Source organism: Grus americana, chromosome 7 (genome assembly GCF_028858705.1).
Source record: "Grus americana isolate bGruAme1 chromosome 7, bGruAme1.mat, whole genome shotgun sequence".
Taxonomy (NCBI): Eukaryota; Metazoa; Chordata; class Aves; order Gruiformes; family Gruidae; genus Grus; species Grus americana.
Window position 1 is genome coordinate 27,969,602 of NC_072858.1, and position 13,094 is coordinate 27,982,695.

The 13,094-nt window shown below is 41.6% G+C and overlaps 1 protein-coding gene across 13 annotated transcripts in view; it reads left to right on the forward strand.

The window, feature by feature from the left end:
• The window catches only part of ZMIZ1 (zinc finger MIZ-type containing 1), a 361,162-nt gene that overhangs the window by 305,169 nt on the left and 42,899 nt on the right, over window positions 1-13,094 (forward strand). For 12 of the 13 annotated variants that reach the window (XM_054831980.1, XM_054831987.1, XM_054831983.1 and 9 more), the window contains one exon: window positions 1,954-2,098. In XM_054831980.1, the coding sequence (XP_054687955.1) occupies window positions 1,954-2,098 (145 nt within the window). Of the gene's footprint in view, window positions 1-1,953; window positions 2,099-9,747; window positions 9,910-13,094 lie in introns of those variants that run through there. The other variant, XM_054831993.1, reaches the window with a different exon arrangement.

A 13,094-nucleotide genomic window follows, 5' to 3' on the forward strand; every position in this document is an offset into this window, starting at 1 on the left:
AAGGTGAGTATAATTTGATCAAATGCTTGTTGACAGATTCCTTGGCTAATAGAGAAGCAGCTTAGACTGACACTCGTTGCTGGAACATTTCACAGAGCTCGGGGGAATGCTTTCTCTGTAGGCTACATGTGAGGCTGACAATTTCCGAGTGACCATATTTAGTTACATAAAGAAGTGGTGTCCCCTTTTTGTCACAGCAGAGCTCTGAAATGCCTCCCTAAACACCACTCTTGACCTTCTGCTTGATAAATGCCATGAAATTACTACCTCTCCTTTGTCCAAATGTGTGATTAATTCACAGGAATGGCCTGGTCTTTAAGTATTTTTCTTGTGTGGCCATTAAACTTGAGAAATTCCCATTGGTTTTTGTACTGAAAAATCTTATTTGTGGGTGTTCTTTGTAAAGCAGGTTCCTTCCCCCCCCCCCCCCCCCCCCCAAACATGACTTTACAATTAGTCTCTTTGGAATTTGTTCTAAGTATGTACCTATGAGTAGCTGCTGGAAAAAGAAGGTGGTGTACCCTGAAATGATAGTTTGCTACTGCTTATGATTATATTATTGGGTGAAAAGACAACCATTAGAAAAATAAGAAATGAAAATAAAAAACTTAATTTTAGAGAATTCTACACTTGTCTCTTTTAAACCAGCAAACCTAAAATTACTTGTAGAGCTCTCCTACTCTAAACCGCTGTGGCAGCTTGGGTTTTGAGTAGTCTTCTGGTTCTCACCTACTTGTGCAATCTGTTGATTTGTGTTCAGTTCATAACACCTCAGGAAAGCACTTAGTTAAAAATTAAATACGAAGCATTTTCTCGTTCTGAGGGTTTTGTAAAGTATACTTTAAAGAGGGAAAAACCCCAAGCGCTTCCACTTGAGAACGTTTTTTTTCAACTGCAGAATTTTGCAATTAGTCTGCACGTCGTTCCAGTGAAACTCTTCACTGTGTCATACCTTGGTGACTTTTTACTGGAGCCACTTCTGATGCTGGAATTAAACAGACAGCGTTGAGGCTCAGTCACGTGTTGCTGGAGGCTTCAGTGGGGTGTCTTGGCTGGGTGCGCTCACAGGAGCCAGATTTTGCCCGCAGTCGCTTTCTGGGGCTCTGCTTTCTGCAAAGTAGGTGGTTCCTGTAACAGGGACTGGTCTTTTCTGAGTGTTGGGTGCAAAAGGGAGAGGCCATGTTTTCAGAGATAATGGCCCCTTTCCTGTCTTCAGAGGGAATTGCAAGCTCTTCGTCCCTCTAGGAAATCTCTGCATCTTCATAGTTCATAAGCGCGATTTTCCTGTAAGCACAGAATTACCCTCATTGACCAGAAGATTAAGCACATAATGGAAATACACATTTAGGGGTTGTGTGGGGTCAAATACAGTTTTAAGTGCCTAACTCTGTATCCATACATCAGCATGGCCATATCCTCCTGTTTATCTATTCAAGACTGGTAGCTGATAGCAGTTTTGGAAATGAATTCCTGCACGTGGGTTTCTCTTCATGCCTCTCCAATTCATCTTTTGCACAAAATAGCTGAACAGAAAAAAGATCTTGTTGTTCTTTGCTCCCCTCTGTGAATGATGTCTTCTGTATGTTTTTGTTACGTTTCTATTAGTGTGAAATGAATTCTTCTGTGTCTTTTTTCACTCACAACAGCTATCCCATGTCCTTGTGCTTCATCCATTCTTCATCTCTGTGCCGCTCAGCTCAGACAAGTTCTCTCATGCCTCCTGGGCTGTGCAGAATGTTTGTAACTTGTGTAAAAACATTATAATGATAGTGTAGGGCAATTACAGACTCAATTTGATAGGATAATAATGTGAGTGGTGGTTCGTGGACAAGCTTTTCACTCCTGGGGTTTGTCTGTTCAGATTGTGACTCCAGTTACAGTAGCTTGCATCTGCACTCGGCTGTGCCGGCTCTTCAGTTGTGCGCTTAATGTCATTTTGTTCTGTTTGCGCAGCGCTGCTTTCATCGTGGTGTGAGGAGCTGGGACGGCTCTTGCTGCTTCGCCACCAGAAAAGCCGGCAGAACGATCCTCCAGGGAAGCTACCCATGCAACCCCCCATGAACTCTATGAGCTCCATGAAACCCACCCTCTCTCATAGGTGAGTCTCAGCCCAGTCCGTAGCAGTGGCAGTCTGTACAGATGTAGCGCATGACAAATGCTAATTGAATGCTTGTTACCACTGAGGGAGGTAGCTACACTGTTTCATGCACTGAACAGCACTACCGACAACAGGGGATCTGTAATTACAGCAAGTACTAAATAAACTCAAGTTTTGTCTTTGCTATTGCATGGTGCGTAGTGAAGTGACACTTCCATCTTCAAATCTGTGCTCAGATCAAGTGGACTTGCTTTCAAGCTTCGAGTTGTGCCCTAGAGAGAAACTTCTACAACATGTCTCTCACCGGACATTTTCCTACTGTTTATTTAAATACAACTGGTTGTTCTTGAGGTTGAAAATATTTCAGTGATGTTCTGTTTTGTAAGGATTGTTGGAAATATATTGTATAGAAGTAATTGTATAGTGGGCGTAGCCATAGAATGGGAGAATGCTATACACCACCTTATATCAGTTGAGGATCACAAAGCATTGATGTTAATTTAGAGAAAATGTGAGCATTAAAGGACACTAGAAGAAGCTGAAGATGTGAAGCCTTTGATTACCAAATTACATGGTGGAGCAGTATTTGTATTTCTTGTCTGCAGAGCCTGGGTCATGGCAAAAGCTGAAGAATAAGCGTAGACAGGGTTAAACATTCATTTCATGCTCTATGTTTCTGGGAGTTTTTTCAAGGCTTTCTTTCCCTCAGCATCACATAGAAGAAATCACAAATTGTATAAATTGGTTTTAGTGTAGGGCACTTTGGTTAGTAAAGGATTATAAGAGTGCAGATGAGGCTAAATTCCTTGTACCTAGATTCCATGGTAGCAAAAGTAACTTGAACTTTTGTGTTAGAATGGAGCTTAGGGACATCTTTGTGCCAGTGCATTTACATGCATGAATTCGTCTGGAAGCAACTTTTGGGTTGGGGTTGGTTTTTTTCCTTATTTTTGTTCTAGTTATGGGAAAACCATGCAAATGCTATGCCTTTTATTATAGCCCTTGAGAATAAAGTCCTTTTTTGTAGTATAACTAATATAATATCACTGACTTTTCAGAGTACCTGGATTGCCTCTTTTTTTCAGTTGCTTATGAAATGATCAATTATAAACACACTTAAACAAACAAACAAACAAAAAAAAAAACCAGGAAACCTTCTGTTCTAAAATAACTTATTTTTACACCCGAGAGAAGCTTTGCAGAAGCCAAGGTGAAATTAGTGGCCAGTTTGCAGAGAAAGTGTGGCGCAGTATATACCCTTTCTTAGGTGTAGTTTTGTAGTTTTTAGATGCCCAATTGTCATCCGACGTTTTGGCCTCTGTTCCCCTACAGTCTATAAAGTAAGGATGGAAGCACTGTTCTATCTGACAGGGGCTGTGTGCTCCGTTACTAGATAAGATAGGCACAACTCTCTTCTTTCATGGCAATTTTCCAGTGAAATGCTGTCACGTATCATAAAGTAAATATTTTCTTCTGCTAAACCTAACTACCAGCGTTTCTGGCAATACTCGGTTACCCAATATTCTACCTAATAGTAGAACATTCTGCCGAGTATCAAACAGTCCTTATAAGTTCCTCTTGAGTATTGCCCTTGAAATGCTTTACTGGGGAAGACACTGGGAGTCAGTTCTAAATTATTGCTGTTTTACCGATGAGATGCCCCTCTAGAAATATAATTTCTGTGGCGTAACTTCTTATCTATAATAGCTGCAGCAGTGTCTTAGGGATTTGGAATAGCTGCATCACTGCTTCAGTGTGTGCTGTTGTCTCGTCTGTAATTTACCCATAACCATGACTGCTCAAAATCTCTCAGGTGGTACACTGGAATGAGACATCTTGTGGCTCTCCAACTTCTTTTTCCAACTGGAACTGTTTATTTTCAGGGATGTTTTATAAGAAGTCTGTAACACAGTAGTGAAATACGGTGTGAAGAAGAACTGAGGTTTTTGTTTCTTTGAATTAAACAAAAGATGAAAAACCATTAAGGACAATCCCAGTGATTAAGCTGTTGATGAAGCAACATGGGTATTTGCATTAGATTACGTTTGGGTCAAAAGCTTAGTATTAAAGTTCACAGTATCTTACCTCAAATTCACAAGGTTTTTGTGTGAATTCAAACAAAAAAAAAGTATGCTTTGCATTTCCTACAAGAAATTAATGTAGCCAGCTACTTCAAGTTTTGTAAAAAAATTAGATATTAAATTAGAACAGCCAAGACCACATTCAAGACCCTTACGTAGCTTAACAGAGGGATTATAGGGTATGTGTCATCTGCTGAATATCACTAGAAAAAAACAAAAACAAAACCTTCCCCTGTCATCAGACTATCTTGAGTACTTCACACAGAGCTTTTTTCTGCTGTTGCCTTTACTAGCAACAAAATTACCCAGAACTCTAGATAGGGACTAGAATCCCGATGTACCTCGTACTACAGAAGCACAGCTGCTTCTTTTCGAAGTTGAAAGAGGGCTCGGCTATTTAAAATAAATTCTGTCTCAAGAACGTATCACAAGACTCTAAATCTAAGGATTCATATTTAAGAAACTGTGGGCACATACACTGGACAGAATTCAGGTCTGGCCTATTTTTAGGGACAACCTTTTATTTTTACAAAGTTAATTGAGTTGTGGGAGAAAACTGAAGTAAACAGATCAAGGAGAGCATTGATAGTGATACTGTTGGTCAAATGCACTTACAGAGCGCAGAATATAAGGAGGTGCGCACGTGCAACAAATGCTTTCAGAGTAGGGATGGTATTGTGCTCATTTCTTTCTAAATTTAGTTTTTCATTAACAGAATGATCGAGTGTTGCATATAGAAGAAAAATTCAGCTAAATACCTGCTTCCTAATGTTGGGCAGTTGGACTGCAAACTCCTGTGCTTTATGAACAGCATGAGCACTGGATTCTCAAAAAAAAAAAAAACCCCAACCCTTCAACCTTTTTTTTTTTTTAAGTCAGTGCAATGTAATAATAGTTAGCTCAAACTCGAATATGAGATTCATTTATTTTTTTTTAACTTTTATTTTTAGACTTTTTTTACTGATTCATGTGGGTAAACTTCACTCCTGTACTAAAGGACCAGTATGAAGACCTATCCACCTCCTTAATCCTGTATAACTTCTAATTTAAGTCCTACTTAAAGGATTTATGAGGGACTTAAGGAGAGCTGGTAGTCTTTGGGCTGGCCCTTCTGCATAGGAGTGAAATTTCGTACTTTCTAGCTTGCAGGGAGTAACGTAACTTCTTTGTGTTGTAGTTTTCCAATCTGACATAACATAAGTCTGTAATAACAAATACTTCTCAAGTCTTTATAAATTTAAGGTCATTGGCAAATGCTGTTATGTAAGTACAAAATATTGTCATTATACACTTTGCTTTGATCAAGCTCCTACTTAACACGTCATTGCATTAATTGGAGGACCTTTACATGTGGATCAAGTTGAACCTTGGTTGAAATGGGTACAGTTTCCATCAGTCCCAGCGGGAGTGTGGATCTGACCCATGCAAGCCCTAGGGGGCTTCTCATTTCTTGCACAGCTTGTAGTGAAGCTTACTATGTCAACAAAACCACCTGAAAATAGACAGCTGTTAGCTGCAGTTTGGTATGTTGTTGTGAACATTCATCGGGTTCTTATTGTCTTCTTTCTTGCTCCAAATTTTGGTCTTTTGTATTAATTGCCAGCTGTCTTGCAGTTAGTGACCAAAGGGTAGTAATGTCTGTATAGGGCAGTCAAGATTGATGAAAAATGTGAAGATAAAATTATTTTTGTCACAAATTACTTAGAGCCAGAGGTTTTGAGAAAATTAAACAATAGATCAAATTAAGTAGTAATTCAATATTACAGTAGGCACTTTATTTATTATCATTACTGTTTTATATTCAGGCTATCACCATAAATACCTTGTGTTGGTTACGTTTGCTTTACAAGGATGCTTGTTTTTAATGTTTGTTTTGTCCCTTTTTTTATTCCAATTTAAACTTTACTAAGAGCTGAACTTTCAACATCGGTAGGAGCTCTTGGAGAGGAACAGCATTTCTGTGTCTGAATTTTTACGGGGCGGTTAGGATTGGCTCTTACAGCATTTGTTAAGAACGAGGAGTGATCTGGCTGTGACGTACCAGTGGAAGGAGTGTCAAGAGTTTCTGCAAAGGTTGCTGCCTTTTCAGTTTTGCCATCATAGGCGGTTTTGACCGACAGCGATAGTCACTTTAAAAACGTCTGGATAAGAGAAATAGTGAAAGGTCAGGCACAGCATACACACGCTTGTATGAAAACATGCACGTTGTCCGTGTTTTATACATCAGTTTGAAGTCAGGGATCACTTTATTACTGCGTGTGGCTGTGGCATACAGGAACAATCTTTGCAAAAGAATTCAAAACTCTTTAGGTGAAAGATAAGATTGTTTCAAAGCCTTTTCATCTTTCTGTTTGTGAAGTTGTGAAATAAATATAATTAGGGACTGAACAGATGGTAAATCCTAATATAAGAGAATATACCCAGTAAAGCAACCTGTATTGCTCCTGATTCTGCAAGAGCAGCCTCTCTTTTTTTTCTGTCTTCTTTTCTGTCAAGAAATGTTAAAATCTACCATCAGGAGAAAATAAGGGAAAAGTTCAGAATCCTAAAATGTTTCTACAGAAGTGCCATTTCTTGAAGAAAAAAAAAAACCCTCAAGATTTGTTCAGAGCAGTACTAAGTAAGGCCTCTGATGCTCTAAGCATTGTAAAGACAAAACTAATTGCTCAAAAGTACTGTCCCAGGACTTGTTTGCCCATCTTGTCCTCTAAGTGAAACTACTGATAATAGTTTTAGCACATGCACTTCTTACTGGGAGGAGGTAGAAGAAAACCTTGACAGAATGTTGAAGCTAAAAGCAAATGATTAGTACTCTCTAGTTGAAAACTGATAATGTGTCACCATTAGCTGCTAATAATTAAACCTGTAATATTTTCATGTGAAAAATCTGCATTTCATTTTAGATAAGTTTGTGGTCAATTCTTGTGGTAACAGGAGAGACTGAGAGACATGATCTCTGGAAACAATAATGGGCAGCTTAACTTCTCTTCAAATATATATTCTTCACATGCTTGGTAAAAGGTATAGGATAAGGCTCATCTTATTGTGTGCACAGCACGTTGCACAGATGTGAAAATAGGGCTTCTGTATTGATTAGAGAGTGAAAGTGAGTGCTATTGTAGTAAGGATAATATATAGCAACACAACTACTATACTTTTGTGATTTTTTTTTTCTGATAAGTACATGTAAGTGTTACGTATTCTGCATTTCTTTCCTCTAAGTGTTGTGTATACTAAAGTTTTAGGGTTTTGTTTTGTGATTTTTTTGTAATTAAACTGTGTCAGCTGATAGTTTTAAAATCCTGATAAAGACTAGGCAAATATTATTTAAGGTATGTCTGCTGACTTGAGGCAAAATGCGACCTCAGGCTTTGCCCTATCTAAGCTGTTTTTTAAAATACGTAACTAACACCTTTGAAAAGACAGCTATCATTCTCATGTTTGGGCCATATCAAATATTCGAGTCCTGAACATGTCTAATTGATTGCAATTTCCTGTTTAGTGATAACCACAATAGTGTTACGCTCTTTACATGAGGGCTGCTCTCAGCAGCAGATGATTCGTGCTGTGTTGAGGTGATTTTCCTCTTCCAGAGTGCTGGGAAGGTTCCCTCTGTCACTTGTTCTCAATGAAACCAACTTATTTCTGATGGCACTGGAGTTAAAAAATCATTCAGCTGTGGCAACACCCCTGGTTTTTACCCGTTTTGACTGTCAGCATGATAACTGTGTGGTGACACTGAAAGCTATACTTTGCCTAGCTCTTTGATGCAAGACTCATTAAAATAATCATGAGTCTTTTAACTGGATTGAGTACCTTAGGATAGACAACATCAGAACAAAGTCAACAGTGCCCTTCAACTGCTGCAGCTCAGGTCCACGTGTGTGGTTTAGGGTCCTTGCCAGGCATGGCTGGGCCTGGGGAGGGACAGCCCATGGCTCAGCACAGCGGGGTGAGCTCTATGCGGGTACCACGCCGTCAGCATCGCGCTCAGCCTGCCTGCCAGAGGCTGACATGGCTTCTAAGCAGGGAGGGAGGTTTACGGTCTGGCGACATTTTTGATTTTCAGTGGAGTGAAAAAAAAATAAATTACTGGCATAAATGATGGCAAATACCTTCTTTTTTTAAAAGATTTTTGTTCTTTTTGGATAATTTGGTAACAGGAACACAGAAGTGTATTTTGTCTAAAACGTGGCATTTTTCTTGATGCCTTTTCTTTACATGTATCTGTAATTGATTCACTTAGATGAAAATCTGACTCTCCACAGGTATTCCCTGTAAATAGATTACAAAAAGAGTGAATTCCTGCTATACAATTTTGTATTTTTTTTTTTTACTCCTGCTGTTGCCATACAGTTGGGTTCTCAAGTCTCTTTAGTATCGCAATGGGAAGAAAAGGAAATAGTCACTACTATTTGCAGTGATGGAGAGCTTTTCTAATGGTTCCCCTAAAAATCAAATGGGTTAGGAATTCTTGCTAAGAAATCCCTGACTGGTTTTCGCTGGAGATGACAACAAAGCCTGCTCAACAGACAGAGCACATCAACAACCTGTGCAGATGAGGCGGTGACATTAATTAGATACTGACAGTGCCTTTAGCTGGAATCGGTGGTTTCTTCCCGTGCAAGGGCTGTTCCAGGAATGGGGGAATAGCACGCCAGCCGGGGCATCGTCTTCAGTGTCCTCATCTCCACCAAGCTGAGAATGCGGGGAAGGTACCACGGTCTGTTTATGCTCTCCTTTCCCACTTACCACGTCAGGGGAGATACGATGTGATGGTTTGTTTGCCCGTGTCACCGTGTCAGCAACAGCATTTCCAAACAACTTTGACAGGCAGAGTGTCGGAGGCGGCTCGGGGAGACGTTTCTCAGACCTGCCCCGTACGTGCCCGAAGCGCAGCCGTCCCTCACCGGCGAAGTCATTCCGCCGGGGCCGCTGCCCGGGCTCCCTTTGCCCTGCCCTGCCCTGCCCGGCCGCCGCCGTCCCCGCCCGCCCCGCTCCGGGCGCCGCCGCCCGCCGCAGACGAGGGGGCTGCTCGGCGGCTGCCCCGACAGCCGGGTCCCGTCCCGTCCCGCCGGTTTCTCTGCCCGGTCGCGCCTCCGGTTCTGCGGGAGCCGCTGCCCGCCCTCGCCCTGGCCGCTGCCCGCGGCAGGCTGCTGGCCGGCGGCGCGGCTCGGCAGGGCTCGCCCCCGGCGCCCCCGCTCCCCGCTCAGCCCCGGAGCCCCTAGCCCGGCTCGCTTCCAGTAAGTTGCGGTGGTGGTGTGCTGGCCCCCTCCCCTCCCTCCCCGCCGCGCCTCTTGAAGAAAGCGGGTTTTTTTCTGTTGTCGGGGAGCGTAAATCAGCTTCATCTAAAATCTGGGAAGTGCAAGTCCATCAAATCTTCCTCCTAGCCGCCTGCTACACCTTGCGTGAGTCAGACTGCAGAGCTCCCGGTGCCCTTCTCGCTGTGCGGGGCTGCTCGTGTTTCCCCCTGTCTCAGAGGCAAAAGCAGAAGTGGAATCTGCTCACGCTTTCAGCGGTTCCTTCCCCGGTTGTTGTAGCAGTCGCTGACCTCCAGGCACTATGAATAAACAGCAAAGCTGGGAACAAAAGGAGTCTTCTGGCTGCCATTATCTCACATTAACATAGCAGACGCGCTGCGGTGTGAACAATGCGAGTCTCATTCGCCGATAATCAGCGAGTACCCAGGCATTTGGATTACCAAGGCAACAGGCAATGGTAGAATACTGGGTGGGTGTGTTTTTTATTGTAAAGGAGCAGTCGGATATGGAAACCCAGGTATATTGATAAAGCAGAGCAGAAGGGATGCCTGGTGGCAGGGGGGGACTGAGGGCTCGGGGTTGCATTCCGACACACGTGAGATAAATAAGACATGGATGAAGCAGGTCTGTGCTGTGAGATGCAATAAAGATTAAACTGCATTTGTCAAGCTGAAAACGATCATAAGATAATTTCAGCATTTTGAAAAAGGTAACAGGTGGCATGTTAATAACAGGGCTGTTACCGGTGGATTTTGTAACTGTAATCTGGGCTGTAGTAATGGGTTGCATGGTCTACTTGTGTGACAATAGAACTGGGTGTGATGCTTTAATCTTTTTTCCTTTGATCGGATGGATGCTGTAGTCCCATAATGTCAGACAATGGTAACCCCTTCAGCTTCTTCTGAGGCAGAAGCGGGTCTCAGTAGTATTTTTGTTTCTTACCTGCATAGCTGTGATTGTTTGTTCCACATGGACAGAAGTAAGTTGTGTTATCTCTGTGTCTTTGTGCGCGTGTGCACACACGTGTGCATGGACATATGTGAAATCTATAATGTAGCAGGACTCTGTGTGTATGCAGGGGGGTGGCGGGCATTTGCAGGCTCAGAAACTTCTGAATTAATCTAATTATTTGGCCTGATGCATTTTTCTAATTTCAGGGGTTAGATTCAGATGCACTAACTCTTGTTGAGCAGTGTGGTACTGTGCAGGCATGGCTCTCTAACTGATGAGACTCTGTAGAGTTAAGGCACCAGGAAGCAGCAGCAAGCATGTCACAGCCTGACCTGTAGCAACCCAATGTGAAATGGAAGGCAGTGTTCCCACCTTGAGCAGTCATAAGTCATCCAGGCCTCACAGGCCTTGTCAGGACTATAAAGAAAAAGTTAAGGGCTTTCAGCTTCCTGAGGTACTTCGCATCACCTGCTGACCCGCCGGCTCAATTTTGCCGTCTCAGTCTCTGCAGAAGCGGCTGTATTGTGTGTATGTGTGTGGCTGCATGAATGGTTATTGTAAATGCGTGTTGATATTTAAAAGAGTGGAGGCGGGGGGTGATAGCCACCTGCTAGCTGCAGGTGCCATCCAAAGCACTGAGCTGATAAATGGCTTGCTGCTTTCACCTTTTGACTGCTTCACCTGCATCTGCGCACCTAGAACGGGTTCAGAATGCTTCTGTGTTTTCAAACTGTTTGCCAGGAAACAGCCTTCCTTCTTTTTATGGTAAATAATGAAATTTCTAACCACTTTCGTTCTTCCTCTTCAGTTTACATTGCTCATAGCCCAGTACAGGCAACATGAAGTACTGAAACACCACTTGAGGTAATTCTTTCTTGATAGGGAAGGACTAGGTATGGATCCACTGTGCATTTGGAGTTAGGAGAATCGAAGCTTTTCAAAGGGTTATTCATTTAGTTGGAAAGACTGGAGGGAAAGAACAGACTTGAGAAATTGTGGGGGGATGATTTGTGGAGCTGTATATTTTCTCTGTGAGATTTGAATGTTTGGCATCGTGCCATTAAGAAGTAGAGGGGAAATAAAGTCCTGCTAAATGCTTCCAAATTGACTTTTTTTCACTTTTGCATTACATAAATACACCCAGTAATTTGGATGGGACTCTGTTTTATGTATTCGTTTAGTGAAATAGAGGATGGAGCCTTCATTTATGCCGACACTATTTAAACTTCTTCAAATAATGATGCTAAATAGAGGAATGTATTTGAGGAAGGCATGCATCACATAGGCAGCATCAATCAAAAGTAAATTACTGCTAGCCATCCAAAGTCAGTATTAGTATACACACTTATTACACCACCCTTTTTTTTCCCCTCATCTTTAATGTAAACACCTTAGGATACCTGTAGACAGCATCAGCTTTTAGTTTGCTTTATGTCAGTGTGTGATACACGGAGGTAGTTATTCTTTGTTTTCTTTACAATATGTCTTCATATTTCCTTGCTGACTGTAAGGGGACTTTGTGTCCCTCCTACATGGGTGTCTCCTTGCTCTGCTATATTCCCCTGTGTGAACAGAGAATGGATTGTGTAGACTAGTTTCTCCAGTCTACTGAAAACAGCACAAAAGGTCAAGGAATTGCTTGGTTAAATACCATGTTATACATTTTTTTTAATAGTAATGTGGTTTTGATACCTGTTAACTAGACTAAAAACTAATTTTAAGTGTTTAAGTTGAAACACTTTAGCCAAGCACTTTAACTGTATGAAGATGGTGCATGTATCTCAGCTGGCGAGGCATTGGTTTTGTTCCCCCCCGAAAAAAAATCTCAATGAAAAATGAGAAGTCAGTTGTTTCCTTCTAAATGTCCGGGGTTTTTTAAAAGAAAACAAAAGCAGATCTCTGAAATGTTTTTGGTTGCCAGTAAGAGGAACAAATTTTGGCTTTCAGGTGTCACATTGTTTTTTTTCAAATTAGTAGTCAAGGCCAAGGATATTTGCAGTGGAAATTTGACCAGAAATACATAAAACGTCCATTTGATCTGTTATTTATGGATAGATTGTTGGGGATTCCTAACTTATCAAATTGGGGAAAAATTAGCTGAAGTCCTTCCTGGAGCATTTTAGTGTTGCAGGAAACTGCTAATAGTGTTCCATCTGTTCTTGCAATATTTTAAAAGAAGTTGTTAGGTTTTGTTTATGCTGATATGAAAATTATAAAAATGTGGTGAAATTCATGCCTGTTCCATAAAATGAGCACACCGAAAAGGCAATTCAAATTCAGTATTTCCACTGCATCATGCAAAACAGTCTTTTTCTTAAGTAAGAGTATGCATAAAGTAAGTTTATGGTGGTGCCCTAATTAGAAAGAGTTGCTAACTGAATCCGTATTAATAATTAAAGCTACGTGAGGGGTGTTCATTTGAGAAACCGAAGTAAAACAAAAACTAAACCTGAAGAAAGAAGTTAAACTGCCTAACTTGTGAGATAATGCGGGCATGAAGCACGCGTATTGGTGCTACAGTTACCCAGGGCTTTATTTCCTGTTCTGATTGTGGGGTTTGTGGTTTTTTTTCCACTGCAGACGGGTGAGGTTTTGAGGGGGGAAAAGAGAGGTGAGGCAGGAGCAAGGAGCCTTGTTTGGAAATTGTTATGTTGTAGTTTGTATTAAAGTAGTGTCACCTAGAGGCTCCAACCAAGAATACAG